Genomic DNA, 15,727 nt, shown 5'->3' with positions numbered 1-15,727 from the left:
GACGACATTAGGCGTCTTAAAGGCACATTAGCCATATAGTTGGTGGTGGCGTGACATATTATAATTATATAATTATAATATGAAAATCTAATCAAATTCAAAATAATTACAACGAATATGAGACTTGGTATAAAATATATCAGAACAAAAATATCGATACGTAAAAAATATCGAAAATGAAATATCGATATATTTTCTCAAAATATCGATATTTCGATATTATCGATATATTTTGCGCATCCCTAGCCATTATTCTATTCTGTGATCGTGCTAGTACCTAACTACCTATTCAATGCTAATAGTATTTTTAATTACTAACAAATACTGTTCATATATTATTATGTTATATATCTTTTATAATATATGTTTCTAATTTCCAACATTTAATAAGTATCATCTTTTGATTTCCTATGAACATATTAAAAGTAAATGTACTGTCTCTATTATTTTTACTGTTTACATTATCCAATTTGCCAGGCTAAAAGTTCTATAGCTTTAAAAAGTAAGAGTTGAATCAGGAAACCAGCCATGGGAAAGAGGCAAAAATGCAAAAGACAAACTCGTGGTTTGTATGGAGGCCTTGGTGAAACTTCTGCTAGTATGTGCAGACCAACTATTTTAAGTATACTTGTGCTTAGTGATATGGTTGATATAATTATTGGTCGATGTGATTCTACAATTAAGGAAATTATGGAACAGACGAGTGTCAGGTAAAATTTAATCAAGCATTATTATATTCATTTAAAAAAAAATGTTTATCAAGCTTATCTGCTTATTAATTTATGTAAATTAAATAGGAATATTAATTATGTTCTAGGATCAATGTTAACGAAATTTTTGGAAACTTGGAAAAAGCTATTACAATCTATGGTACTCCAGAAAATTGCACTATTGCATGTCGAAAGATTTTGGAAGTTGTGCAACAAAAAGCAATCTACACTAATAAAAGGTAAATGAGACACAACTACTTAGTAATTGTTGCACATATAAAATTTGTCCTTTTTCTTGATCATATTTTTTTAGCGATGTGATACTAAAGATCTTAATTCACGAGAATCGAATAGGTTTAGCAATTGGAGAGGAGGATAATATAATCAGGAATATTATGTCTGAGACTGAAACAAAAATTAATGTGTATAGGTAAGTAGAAGTACAAACATAATAAATGATAATGTTAATAAAATATTAGATTAAACTGGTGTCACGCTATTGACCTTACTCTCAACTATGACAAATGTCAAGTTATATCATTTCCTAGATCACGGAATCTTGTTGATTTCACTTATACCAGGGGTCGGCAACCTTTTGTACGGAAGAGCCAAAAGTTACAATATACAAAATTGTGCTGATTTTAAATGCCACCAGTGGCGTAGCGAACTTTAAATCATATGGAAGCAAACAAATTATTTATGACCTACCCCACCCTACTCCAACTGATGTATACGATACTCATATGCTAAAATAGGGAGGTGGGGTAGCACCCGAAATAAAGTTCAAATAGACTGACCGTGTATATGGGCTTTATGAGGTTATGACCCGCCACCACCCCCCCCAGAAACCAGAAGCAATTGCTTCTGAAAAACACGATTCGCTACGCCACTGAATGCCACTAAAAATGTTCGTAATTTTTTTAATTTGAATAGCTATATTTCACTGATTTTAATATATTACATGTGTACACAGTACACACCTTTAAAAAAATAACTTGCTTCCAAATCGTTTTCTATGTTGAAATAACGAGCAAAAAAACAAAATATAGTGACGATACAGGCATACAGCCAAAAACCGCAAGCGATTAAATTAACACATATGCAACGTGACATCATTCTCGCTGTGTACGGACGACTGACTGACGACGAGTTTTTGACATTTATGTCAATTCGTCAAATAAAATAAGTCGTAAAATGTATCGTATTTGTTTGGACTTTGTTCACATTGTTAACTCGTCGTATGACTAATTAGTTGTAGTGTTATTGTATTAGTTATCGGTTTTAACGGAATTTACTATAATGTACTATAAACATTTTACTACAATAGCCTGTGCTACTATCAAGTTATTGTTGTTGTGTATTCACGATTATATATTTAATCCTGGTATTATTTTATATTTCAAAAAGCAACAAATTTAATATATAAAATAATATAAATTTTTTTATATTATAAAGTATTGTTTTTGAACATACAATATTAATTTTTGCATGTGGAACTGGAGAGCCGCAACTTAAGATCGAAAGAACCACATGTAGCTCACGAGCCGCAGGTTGCCGACCCCTGACTTATACGGTAATCACTTACCCTTAAATTGAGTCTTCAAGTTAAAGCATCTAGATATAATATATACTACTCCACTTACCTTCAGACCTCATATTGATTATATGTGATAAGATAAGACCTTACAACTTCTTGGGTTCCTACGTCGTTACACTAATAATTTTATTTCAGCACCTATACTCCGGCCCACAAGAGAAGTAACCCGTGTCCTGACTAAATCGCGTCCGAATCCGCGCATCTCCACGTATTTGACATATAGTAAAAGGCACTAAGTGGGGAAATTCCGCCTATCAGCATGCTCGAAACAGGTTACTTCTCTCGTGGGCCGGAGTATAGTTTAATAACTCTTTATTCCCCTCTTATACGTTCAATTCTCTACTATGGCTTGATTATTTGGAATCCTTATCTTCGAATTGAAATAAAATTAGTTGAACAAGTGCAGAATCGCTATACCGCCTCCCTACTACAGATTCATCCCCAACATTTTTATCAACCAGTCATGAATGCGCTAAATATTTGCTTTCGAACACAGGCTTCTAAGAGCCGATCACAACTTTTTGTTAAAATTGTTTGAGGGTAAGATTGATCCATCACGATTCCTTATACGTATAAGCCTAAGAGTTCCAACCGCCCATACTAGATCAACTGAGACCTTTCACATCCCAACTTTCCACTCAAACATGTTATTAAATAATCCTTTTGTTAGAATAATTTGTAGTTTAAATGGTAATAATGTTTGTATATTACCTTAAATTTCTGTAATTTTAATGCGTTTTGTTCATTTTTAATTGTATAAATAATTTGTCATTTTGTTATCTACAACACTTATGTCATCTAATGTTATAATAATTATTAATTACCTTTATATGTACTATTTCTTACTATTTATATTAATAAATAAAAAAAATTAATTAGATAGTACATAATTCTGTAAAATCGAATATTTAAAAAATTTTCAGCAATGTCGACATTACAATCAACAACATCAACTACAAAAGCATATGTACAGTTGAAGGCTCAATTGAAAATGTATCTAAAGCAGAGTCTCAAATTAGTGCAAAGATTGGACAAAGTTTAGAAAAATATCTACAACCCATGGCTGTAAGTACTAACATTGAACCTTTATAATATGTTATTGAAATTATTAGTCTTAAATTATAATTATCTTATCTTGAGGGTTGTCAGATACATGTTGAACCATTCTCAGAAATGAGGAATTTTAGTAAAATAAGACTTCCAAATTTTTAGAATTGTGTTCCTAGTGCCATTCCTGTTATCAGAAATAAACAAACAGAGTCCATGTTATGTATACTAGTGCACAGTGATATTGTTGGTGTAATTATTGGTCGAGGCGGTTCTACAATTAAAGAAATTATAGAGCAGACAAGTGCCAGGTAAAATTAAATTAAGTATTATTGTATTAATAAAAAAAATAAAAATATTGGTTAAATTTATCTGCTTATTGTTTTATGTAAATTAATAGAAATATTTAATAATGTTCTAGGATCATTGTTAATAAAAGTGATATTGTTGGATCCTTGGGAAAACCTATTGCAATTTATGGTACTCCAGAAAATTGTACTAATGCATGTCGAAAGATTTTGGAAGTCGTGCATCAAAAAGTAACCTACACTAATAAAAGGTAATTGAGGTATAACTACTTGTTGCAAATTTAAAATTTGTCCATGTATTTCTTGATTATATTTTTTAGCAATGTGATACTCAGGATCTTAATTCAGGATAATCTAATAGGCTTAATAATTGGAGAAGAGGGCAATACAATCAGGAATATTGTGTCTGAAACTGAAACAAAAATTAATGTATTTAAGTATGTAAAGCTACAAACATGATATTGTTAATAAATTATTAGATATTAAATAATTCTATAAAATCAATTATTTAAAAAAAAAAATTAGAATTAACAACATTACAATTGATGACATTAACTACAAAAGTGTATGTGCAGTTGAAGGCTCAATTGAGAATATATCTAAAGCAGAGTCTCAAATTAGTACAAAGCTCCGACAAAGTTTTGAAAAATATTTACCAGACGTTGCTGTAAGTATTAACATTGAATTATGTCATTGAAATTATTAGTCTTAAATTATAACTATCTTATCTTGAGGGTTGTCAGATACATGTTGAACTAGTCTCAGAAATGAGGAATTTTAGTAAAATGGAAATGGGACTTCCAAATTTTTCGAATTGTGTTCCTGGTGCCATTCCTGTTATAAGAAATAAACAAACAGAGTCCATGTTATGTATACTAGTGCACAGCGATATGGTTCATGCAATTATTGGCAACTGTGGTTCTAAAATCAAGGCAATTACACAACAGACAAGTACCTGGTAAAATGTTATTAATAAGAAGAAAAAATTAGGTTTAAGTTTACCTGTTATTGGCTTAAATCAAAAGTAATGTTAAATTATATTCTAGGGTCCATGTTCAACCAAAAGACAACTTTGTCAATATTGAACAAGCTATAATAATTAAAGGTAATCCAGAAAAGTGCACCAATGCATGTCTCAAAATGTTGGAAGTTTTTCAAGAGACCAACACTTGTAGTAGGTAATTAGTTATAACTTTTGATTAACTAATTAGTTGTATAAAATTTAAAAATTAATGTTACACATTTCCAAATTTGGATTTGAATTTCTTGGTAATATTTTCAAGTGATGTAATACTAAAGATCTTAATCCCTGATAACCTTATTGGTATAATTATTGAAGAGGAGGGTTATACGATTAAGAAAATTATGTCAGAGACTGAAACAAAAATTAGTGTATCTAGGTAAGTTAAAAGCACAAACATCAAACATTGAAACATTGTTATGATTGTCAAATATTAGATTATAATCAATAGTTTATAATAATTATCAATTATAGCATTACTGGCATCACAATTGACAGTTTCAACTACAATAGAATATGTATGGTTGAAGGCTTAATAGAGAATATATCTAAAGCAGAGGGTCAAATTAGTGCAAAGCTCAGACAAAGTATTGAACATTTTCTACAATCCGTGGATGTAAGTAAAAACACTGCAATGACTGTTGAAACAAATTTATAACTATTAAAGTTTAATTTAGGTAGAAGTGCTCAAAATCAATAATTTATTGTTATTATATCAATGTTTTATCTTTATGGTTGCTTTTATATACGTTATATGACTTTTATTTGTTATTGAAATCATTAAATTAAATCTTAAATTAAAAGTATCTTATCTTGAGGTTGTCAGGTAAAAGTTGAACCAGCCTTGGAAATGAGGAATTTGTGTGAAATAGGACTTACACGTGTCTCGCATGTAGGTCCCAAGACCATTCCTGCTATTGAGAACAGAGAGTTCACGTTACGTATACTTGTGCAAAGCAATATGATTTCTGTAATTATTGGCAAACGTGGTTCTACAATCAAGGAAATTACACAACAGACGAGTGCTAGGTAAAATGTTTTATTAGTTTGTTTAAGCTTATCTGCCTGTTGTTTGGAATAAATTAAAAGAAATTTTAAATTATTCTCTAGGATTCATGTTGATCAAAAAGACAGTGTTAGCTCTACAGAGAAAGCTATAACAATCAGAGGTATTCCAGAAAACTGCACTAATGCGTGTCGCAAAATTTTGGATGTCATGCAAAAAAAAAATGCGGCTACCACTTATAATAGGTTATAACTTATAACTTTCATTTATAAGCTGTGGCTAACTAATTAGTTGAAAAATCTAAGAATGAATGTTTCACATTTGCAAATTTTTATTTTTATTTTTTAATAATATGTTTTAGTGATGTGATACTGAAGATCTTAGTTCATGATAATCGAATTGGAGCAATAATCGGACAGGAACGTAATACCGTCAGAAAAATTATGTCAGAGACTGATACAAACATTATTGTACCTAGGTAAATAAAAAAACATAAACATAGCTATGTTTGTAATATATTAGATAGTAATCGAAAAATTAAAATTATTATAGCATAACTGACATCACTATTGATAGCTTTAATAATGAAAGAATATTTACTGTCGAAGGCTCTGTAGAGAATATATCTAAAGCTGAGGCTCAAATGAGCGCAAAGCTCAGACAGTGTTTTGATAACAAATCTGTAAGTATTAAGAATACATTTATCATTGAAAAAGCATAATACTATTAAATATTAATGAGTAATAATATATAAGTCTATATTAGCAATAATTTATCATTATCATACAAGTGTTGTATTTTTTAAAATATTTTATGATTTCTTGTATGTATGTTACATTGATTTTATGGGGTTAAGACTTAAAATTAACAATTATTCTTAAATTACAACTTAAAAGTCTCTAATCTTGTTAGTTCAACTTAACTAAGTTAAAATATCCATGGAAGTTTTAAATTATTGTTGGATTACTATAAAAACGTAATATAAAGGTAGATACTAGATAGTAAAATAATAGATTACTGTTGGAAATTAATTCATGTTTATAGATTTAACATAGACCTGTAAAAGTGTAAACTAGGTCAAGTTGTACCGTCTACAGTTAAACTTCGATTAAGCTTAATCAGCTGATAACAGATATTGAACCGGGCAAATTCGGCCGATTAAATTCCGGTTAACTTTAATCAGAGACGGTACAACTGGCCCTAAGAGGATTACGCTGCCATTTTTTGAAGAAAAATAAATCTATACATATTCTATGGTACTGACACAGATTTAATTAAATGTAACGCTAACCCCGCTCACTGTCCAAGGATTCAAAATAGACTTCATAGTAAATTCAAAACAGAGTTGTTATCAGTGGCGTACGCAGGGATAGGGTTCTAGCCTATTTCATGTAGAATGTAGTTGGATAATGTCTGTCATCTTAAATTCTTAAATGAGATATATTGTTAAAAAATGAATCCTTACAGCACAACATTTACATGGCACGCACACATGAAAATTGTCTATATTTATTATTTAACTCCTTAAAAACAGGTGATGTTAAATCTTCTTAAGTATGATAATTTATAATAGTATGACGGCTACTAATATTTAATGTATTGATTAGAAGCTAAACTTTTTCTTAATTTAATAAACTGATCTTAAAATAAAATACATATTTTTATGTTATTATTGAAAGCACTACAAATTAATCAGATTAGTAAAATCTGAAATTACAAATAAGAAGTATAAATTGATGATAGTGGGTCATTCAAAAGTTGGGAAAAGTTCCATAATCAAACGATACTGCAAAGATGTATATACATTTACTAAGCCCACTATAGGTACAAGTATACTATTAAAATTGAAACTAATGTATGGTATAGAACAATTGTATAATAACATATAATCATAATATTTCTTAGGTATGGACATTCAACAAATATTTGTCAGATTTAATAAAGAAACCATCAACTTGGAAATTCGGTAAATATTATTTATATTACTTAGGTATATCTTACAGTGTTGTGAATAGAAGCCTTATAGGAATGTTGAATTTAATTCAAACGTATTAACATACTCTTAAAATCAAAAAAATCCAGTTAAATATTTTGTATTTAGTGGCTCATTAGTTATTACTATCATGTTTATAATTATTTTAGGGACACATCTGGAACAGAAAATTATCAGTCTTTAGCAAGTTCGTATAGAGGAGCCCATGGTGTATTTATTGTCTATGATATTACAGATTTTGATTCTTCATTTAAACTAGATAGATGGATAAAAGATATTGAAACTGTCAGTATTATATAATGAACAAGTTAAATTTAATGATTTTTATCAATTTAATTTATATATTTTATAAATGATTAATTTGTTATAAAGTGTATTGACAATATACATTTTAAATCATTAATTTACAATTTAAATTAGTAAGTAAATAATACATTTTTTTCTTCAGTTTTCTGATCCAGGTACAGTGATAATGTTGATTGGTAGTAAATGTGATGATACGTCAAACAGAAAGATATCCATTGAAGAAGGACAAAAAGTAATCATAATCAATATGACTTAAAAAATATTTCCTCCAATATTAAAAATTTTGATTAAATGTCTTAAATGGTTTTTTTATAAATTTCATCTATAAATTTGATTAAAAAAATATTTCTTCAATTCCTATAATTATTCTTGATGACTATAAATGTTTTTCTTGTTAGATAGCAGAAGTCTATAGAATTCCATTTTTAGAAGTATCTTCCAAAACCAATGTAAACATCGACAAGTTGTTCTATATAATGATTTCAAGAATACATAACCTCCAGCAACAGCCTATAAACATAAAAAAAGAGGTAAATTGTAAAAGTTAACTTAAAGGTATATTACAATAACAAGATCAGCACTGCTGATTCAACAAGTGTTTGTTAAGTAATCTAATATATTTTATTATAAAATATAAATAAATTAATTGAAATCAGATTGCTGAAAGAGTTTTCAGTTTTGATTCTTTGAGGCATAAGAATCAATCTGAATGTATTGTTTATATTTAAAAACACTGATTCAATAGCGGGGTAACTGTGAAGTACAATTTCATAAAGGAATAGGAATACAATATTCAAATCAGCTATGTGCAAGTTAATCATTAATACAATTTTGTCAATCTAGTTAGAGCATATGTATGTCACAAACAAACCAAAGTTAGATTCTGACGTAAAACCAAATGCAATACCAGTACTGACGCTGTGTTCTACAATGGAAAAAGAATTACCTGATACCTTAAACATTGAGCACAATTATAGAGAAGTACAAATATTTTAATTATTCATACTTATACAATTATGATAAATTCCGGTTATGCTGGCATGAATATTAAATGTATTAAGGGGATTTGATACCGTGATGTTCTGTTTCCGTCTAACACACGCGTCTAACACACATCATTTTAGACGTGTTTTTTTGCCAAAGGTACCAATTGATCTAATAAAGCGATAAGAATTCTGAAAACAGATTTGAATTCGTCATCAAGTCTACTTGAAATCGACTTTCCCTTATTTTTGATATTATCTCCCAAATTCCAGAAAAAGTCATATAAAAAAAGAGTATTTGAACATTTGTATTTCAATTTTTGAAGAAGCTAAAATCAAAAAATCAAAAATTTGGTAAAGTCGATTTCAAGTAGACTGTGTGTTAGATGAAAACAGAAAATCACGGTATCGAATCCCCTTAATTACAAGCTAAATTTGTTCTGAAGTTAATAAATTATGACCTTAAAATAAAATAAAATTGTTCTGTTTTATTAAAAGCAATACAAGTTGATAAGAGTAGTAAAACCTGGAACGTCAAGTAAGAAGTTTAAGCTGATCATAGTAGGTCACTCAAATGTTGGGAAAAGTACTATAATTAATCATTTCTGCAATGGTGTATACCAAGATACTATACCAACCACAGGTATAAAATATGTGTAATCGTGCCACTAGGTACAAGACTTGTAGTATTACAATTTACAATTAAATCAATTTGTAAAATATATAATAATTGTATGCTTACACATAACTTAAATATTTTTTAGGAATTTAACTAATAAGTAAAAACAAGTGTTGGGAAAGTTCCTTTTTAAAAGGATCTCGTTACGTTCCCTTTCATTTCTTAAAATATGAACACGTTCCAACCTTGTTCCTTATTTAAAAAAGGAACTCGCTACTAATATAGTTTCTCTAAAAAAGAACTCGTTCCAATTTTCGTTCCATTGTTAAACTAGTGTCCTAGTTATTCTCTTAGATTTAGAGTAATATCTTGTTATTTATAATGTAAAAACAATAACGATCATTGAATTAGAACTTAAAAGATAAAACTAAACAGGAACTGAACAGTGAATAGGCACTGAACAATTTAATTAAAATAAATAATATAGATTTAATTTGTCTTTTGCTTATACTTCTTTATTTTTCCTGTAGGTACTTCAATTTCAACTTTTAAGTATAATATAAATAAAATAAAATAATATAATAATTTGTAAATGAAACAATATAATTTATTTTAATCCGAAAATATTTGTTATTAATAATTAATATAAAATATTAATAAGAAGAAATAAAATAAATACATTTATTCGAAAACATAATAATATTAAATATTGTATAATATGACATCTATAACTGATAGGTACAACAATATAACATTAAAGGAGCACACAACACAAAAAAATTTTTTTTTAATTATTTTTAAATGTTAAATTATTGTAGCTATGGCAATATGAAATGATTTGGTGAAAATCCAATGTAAAAAAAATTATTACTTTAAGAGATATTAAGAAATGTAAAATAGCCGCGTGACGTCATTAGGCCCTACTCTTCGTAATTGCCTATCTTATACGTATAAAAGTTCCTCGCTTCTCACAACGATTTACCTACCTGAACATTTTGTTTTTGAAATTTAATTTACGCATAAATTCCAACAACGGGTCCGCCGACCACCATGACGTGCCGTTTAACCAAAATGTCTCTTTTAAGATTTTAAATATTTAAAAAACTAAACGTCATATAGAAATTCTGATTCTTGCGTTGTCTTAAACACATAAAACCACACATTTATGCGTAAATTAAATTTCAAAAACAAAATGTTTAGATGAGTAAATCATTGTGAGAAGCGAGGAACTTTTACAAGTATAAGATAGGCAATTACGAAGAGTGGGGTCCAATGACATCACGTGTCTTTTTTCAATTGCTCATAACTTATTAAATGATGTGAGTAGAAACGTAAAACCTATACCATTTTCCTTAGAATTGAACATTCTTTCAAATAAAAACAACTTATTTTTTGTGTTGTGTGCTCCTTTAAACATAATATTACATATTATTTAATATGTACCTGAACTTAGGTTTTTGAAGTTTGAACAATATAAAATATTAATATTATTATAAAAAATTATTAAAAATTTAAGTAAAATATATTATGAATACAAATAGTTATTTAACTTTACGGTTTTACACTTTGTTCTGTTTGAAATGTTTAATAGCACTAGTTTTACATTATATATAATATATATATCTTTATTCTGTTAATACTTATTCATAATCATAATAACATTTATAGTTAATCGATTCATTCCTAACTTCATGAAATATTGGTCGTGTCGCTGGCGTGTGTAAGGGACAGGGGTCCATCGTCCATACTTCATGTCATTAGTCATGAATCAACTAAAAATACCTTTTTTCTTGTTAACGTATAAAAACAAACAAAACTATCTTAAAATTTAAAATTTGTAATTATTAAAGAACTACAATTTTGTTCACATTCCTCAAAATAAGAATTCGTTCATTTTTTTTTCCTTTATTTTTAAAGGAAGCAGTTCCAAGCTTCGTTCCTACAAAAAAAACTCGTTCCAGGAATCCGTTCTTTTTGGAACGAGCTCCTTCCCAACACTGGTAAAAACTTTTACTATTATACTTATATAGTTATCAATTATGTATATTAGGTGTTGACTTTCGAGAGATATTTGTCAGATTTGAGAACAAAACCATCCACTTAAATATTTGGTAAATATTATTATTTAGTATTTATATTCTACAATGTGGTACTTAGATTATAGTACAGTAGAAACCGTTTATAATGACGTTCAAAGGACCAAAGAAAATAGGTCATAATAACCGGTTGTCATTATAACTAAAATGACTAAAATCAAATTGTAACTTCAATACATATTATTATTATTATTTATTTATGTAATGTATAATATACAAAATAAGTAAAGATAAAAACATTTAATTATCTACATATTATTTAAATTATTATCTGTTATCTTAATACTTTTACATTTAGTATTACAAATACTTTTAGAGTTATTTCAATTCCAAACTGAATCAATATTATCATGCTTCTTAATGTTTTAGGGACACAGCTGGGACAGAAAAGTATCGCTCTTTAGCTCAACAATATTATAGAGGAGCCCATGGTATATTTATTGTCTATGATATTACAGATTTAAATTCTTCATTTAAACTAGATGATTGGATAAATGATGTTAAAAATGTGAGTAGTTGTATAATAATTAAGTAAATGGTACTAAGGTTTAATTTGTTATATTTATAATAAAACATTTTTTTTTCAGTTTTCTGATTTAAATGCTGTGAAAATTTTGATTGGTAATAAATGTGATGATACATTAAACAGAAAGGTTTCTGTCAAAGAAGGACAAGAAGTAATTATATTTAATATAAAAAAAATATCCATCAAATAAATAACTAACTATTTTGAAAAAAATGTATTTATTAGTTAAAAAAGACTATAATTTTATTATTTGACTTAAAATAATTATTTTTTCCACTCCTCTAAATTGTTGTTGAAGACCATGAATGTTTTTATTTTTTTAGATAGCAAAAAAGTATGGATTTCCATTTTTTGAAGTGTCTTCCAAAATCAATGTAAATATAGACAAATTGTTGTATACAATGATTTCAAGAATACATGACCTCCAGAACCAGCCTACAGACATTAAAAAAGAGGTAAATTTTAAAAGTTAATGTAATGTTACAAACATTTTCTCAGTAGTCAGAGTTGGTGTATTTTTCATATTTGAACAGAAAAAAACAGTGTTTTAAACTGTATATTATTTAAAATAACTTAATTTTACTTTAATATGTAATTTACTTATATGCCAATATATCATGTACTACCTAGTATATGTTTCCCTGTTTATTTATTACTTATTTTAAATCTCAAAAGTATTTTAATTTTGAAATGTATTTTAAATATTTTCTGAATAGACTTTTTATGTGAACATTATACTATATGCATATATAACTTCTAAGTAAAAACGTTTTAAAATTGGTAATTCAATAAAATTAAAAAAAAAATTAAGGATAGTAATAAATATAATTAGCTGCAGACCTGCAGCTGTCAGACCCCCCCGGCAAGTGTCGGCTGGGGCGGCGCTTCAAACATCAGCACCAACTGGTGGCAACAGACATGCACAAACAAGACGAGTTTTCGTCAAGCGAGTGGGAATTCTTATTCTGAATAGAGTATAGTCAGTCATAAATATAATTTTGTCTTTCTAGTTAAATGATATAAATGTCACAAACAAACCAAATACAACACCAGTGCAGTGCCCTATAATGAGGATTAAACCAGAAACGCCAAACCATAAGTATAAACTGATCATAGTTGGTAACTCAAATGTTGGAAAAAGTACTATAATTCATCACATCTCCAAAGGTGTATATAAAGATAATATTTCTGACACTAAAGGTACGAGTTTTATATTAAAACTAAAAGAATATGTAAGATATGTAATGAGTACACATAATTAAAATATTTCTTAGGTATTTAACTAATAAACATATATGTATATTAGGTATGGACTTTCAAAAAATATTTATCAGCTTGAAGAACAAAGCCATTGAATTAAATATTTGGTAAATATTATTAATGCCGTATGTAGTATATCATATAATGTGACACCTATAATATAAATACTAAATACTAAAATACTTTTACATTTATTATTTAAAAGGTTTTAAGAGTTATTTAAATTCAAAAATGAATCAGTATAGTCATGTTTCTTATTGTTTTAGGGACACAGCTGGGGCAGAAAAGTATCGCTCTTTAGCTCAACAATATTATAGAGGAGCCCATGGTATATTTATTGTCTATGATATTACAGATTTAAATTCTTCATTCATACTAGATTATTGGATAAATGATGTTGAAGATGTAAGTAATTGTATAATAATTAAGTAAATAGTACCTACTAAGATTTAATTTGTTATAATTATTATTATTACATTTTTTTTCAGTTTTCTGATTTAAATGCAGTGAAAATTTTGATTGGTAGTAAATGTGACGATACATCAAACAGAAAGGTTTCGTTCAAAGAAGGACAAGATGTAATTATTATTTTGGATATAACAAATATCTATCAAATAAATAACTAACTTTTTTAAAATAAATTATTATTCATCAGTTGAAGAAGACAATTTCTTACATTATTTAAATTTAGTTTGACGGCTTTAAATGTTTTTAGATAGCAAAAAAGTATGGATTTCCATTTTTTGAAGTGTCTTCCAAAAATAATTTAAATATAGACAATTTGTTGTATACAATGGTATCAAAAATACATGAACTCCAGGCCCAACCAACCCCTGTACAAAACCCTCAGCCAAATGAAGACCTGATAATACTGGTAAATCCTATATATATGACATAATAATGAATTTCTAATATTAAATATTATTTTTCAAGAATTACAATATGTTTATAAATATAGAATTAATTTCTCATATTTTACAAATTGTTATGCCAATCTTTGTTAATGTTTACATGCTATATATTTTATATGTTTCTGCTTTTAAATTTTAATACATCAAATTGGTAAGTAAGAAAATGCTTAGATTATAATCAAAATATATTTATTGAACATATATTATTGAAGCTAATAACACACTTAGACTCTTTGTGTGTTACGTTACTTAAATGTCTAAATACTAAATAATTTAGGAGGATGTTATTTCTTAGCTAAAAATAGAATTTTTAAGTATCAATAAAAATAATATTAGTTCTATTATCATCTCCTATTATATTTTTAGTGAAAAACACCAGATTATAACTTTATTCAACAAACTTTATTTCAAAACACTATATAACCAAACATAATACCACAAATGTCATAAAATAACACATTTTAAGAATTAAATCCCTATTTATTAGTTAAATATAATAGTTAAAGAACTAATAGACTAACAGTTACATAATATTTAAAAATATATTTAATTATAATATTTATAAATATGAGATATCTTACCCAAATACAGTATCAAATGAACAACAGGTTAAACATTATGTAATACAATAGTCTACAGTAATAGGAGAAACTTGGAATATTAAATTTGTAAAAAAAAAACTTGTACATGTAGAGCCTCTATAACAGCTTTAATTGAATTTTAAAATTAAAAAATCTATTATAAATTAATCAATGATTATATGATTTAAATATACTTAAAATGTATTTATTTTTTGCAGGCGAGGTCTAACAGTCCCTTACTTAAAAAAAAATCTTCTGGAGGTTGTGGTTGTTAATCAGAGATATTCAGAATAGTTTTAAGAATTATATTATATTGTGCTAAGTTATGAAAATGTAAAATATTTTATTGATTAAATAAAATATGAGTTGATGCAGTGATTTGTTTTATATCTATCAGGTGCAGTGGTGCCGAACATGTACTTTAGGTACCTAGTTCAATTGAACTGCCTTGAACATTGGGTGGGTGAGTTGATCGTGGATAAAATAATAAATTATACTACCTAGCCTTTCTGCTATAATTTTATTAAACAGGAATATCACTAAGTTATTTATATATAATTAGTTAAGCTCCCTTGTTTCACAGTCTTTTGAAGGGATGAATCAATGAAACTATTTGAACTTTTAGTTTTAATTTCATTCAGTAATGTTACAAGTCGGTTGACCGTAGCCTCGTACTTGTGGAGTTTGTATATAGATTTAGTAAATAAAGTAACAAACACACGTTTTAATATTCAATTAATAAAGTTTATTGCGTTCTGAACAT

General features: G+C 27.6%; 1 protein-coding gene across 5 annotated transcripts; it reads left to right on the top strand.

The window, feature by feature from the left end:
- The first annotated feature begins 248 nt into the window (after nt 1–248).
- Nucleotides 249–15,338, top strand: LOC100167988. 5 transcript variants are annotated; one of them, XM_001946056.5, is made up of 33 exons: nt 249–710; nt 818–949; nt 1,024–1,140; nt 3,231–3,372; nt 3,520–3,665; nt 3,776–3,913; nt 3,983–4,099; nt 4,188–4,329; nt 4,406–4,620; nt 4,709–4,840; nt 4,946–5,062; nt 5,158–5,299; nt 5,510–5,712; nt 5,794–5,934; nt 6,051–6,167; nt 6,242–6,371; nt 7,369–7,513; nt 7,595–7,655; nt 7,832–7,967; nt 8,131–8,220; nt 8,387–8,518; nt 8,832–8,969; nt 9,470–9,614; nt 11,641–11,701; nt 12,056–12,194; nt 12,274–12,363; nt 12,536–12,667; nt 13,223–13,412; nt 13,519–13,579; nt 13,739–13,877; nt 13,961–14,050; nt 14,188–14,346; nt 15,183–15,338. In XM_001946056.5, the coding sequence occupies exons 1-33, from the start codon at nt 529–531 to the stop codon at nt 15,237–15,239; spliced, it is 4,278 nt and encodes a 1,425-aa protein (XP_001946091.2). In that variant the 5' UTR covers nt 249–528; the 3' UTR covers nt 15,240–15,338. The 5 variants fall into 5 exon arrangements, with proteins under 5 accessions (XP_001946091.2, XP_016659964.1, XP_016659967.1 ...); XM_008185005.2 differs by having other exon boundaries at nt 254–710; nt 4,397–4,620; XM_016804475.2 differs by lacking the exon at nt 15,183–15,338 and having other exon boundaries at nt 4,397–4,620; nt 14,164–14,276.
- Nucleotides 15,339–15,727: the final 389 nt, after the last annotated feature.

The sequence above is a fragment of the Acyrthosiphon pisum genome, chromosome A1 (genome assembly GCF_005508785.2).
Source record: "Acyrthosiphon pisum isolate AL4f chromosome A1, pea_aphid_22Mar2018_4r6ur, whole genome shotgun sequence".
Taxonomy (NCBI): Eukaryota; Metazoa; Arthropoda; class Insecta; order Hemiptera; family Aphididae; genus Acyrthosiphon; species Acyrthosiphon pisum.
The sequence above is the reverse complement of the archived record's forward strand: the minus strand, read 5'-3'. Positions and strand labels throughout refer to the sequence as shown.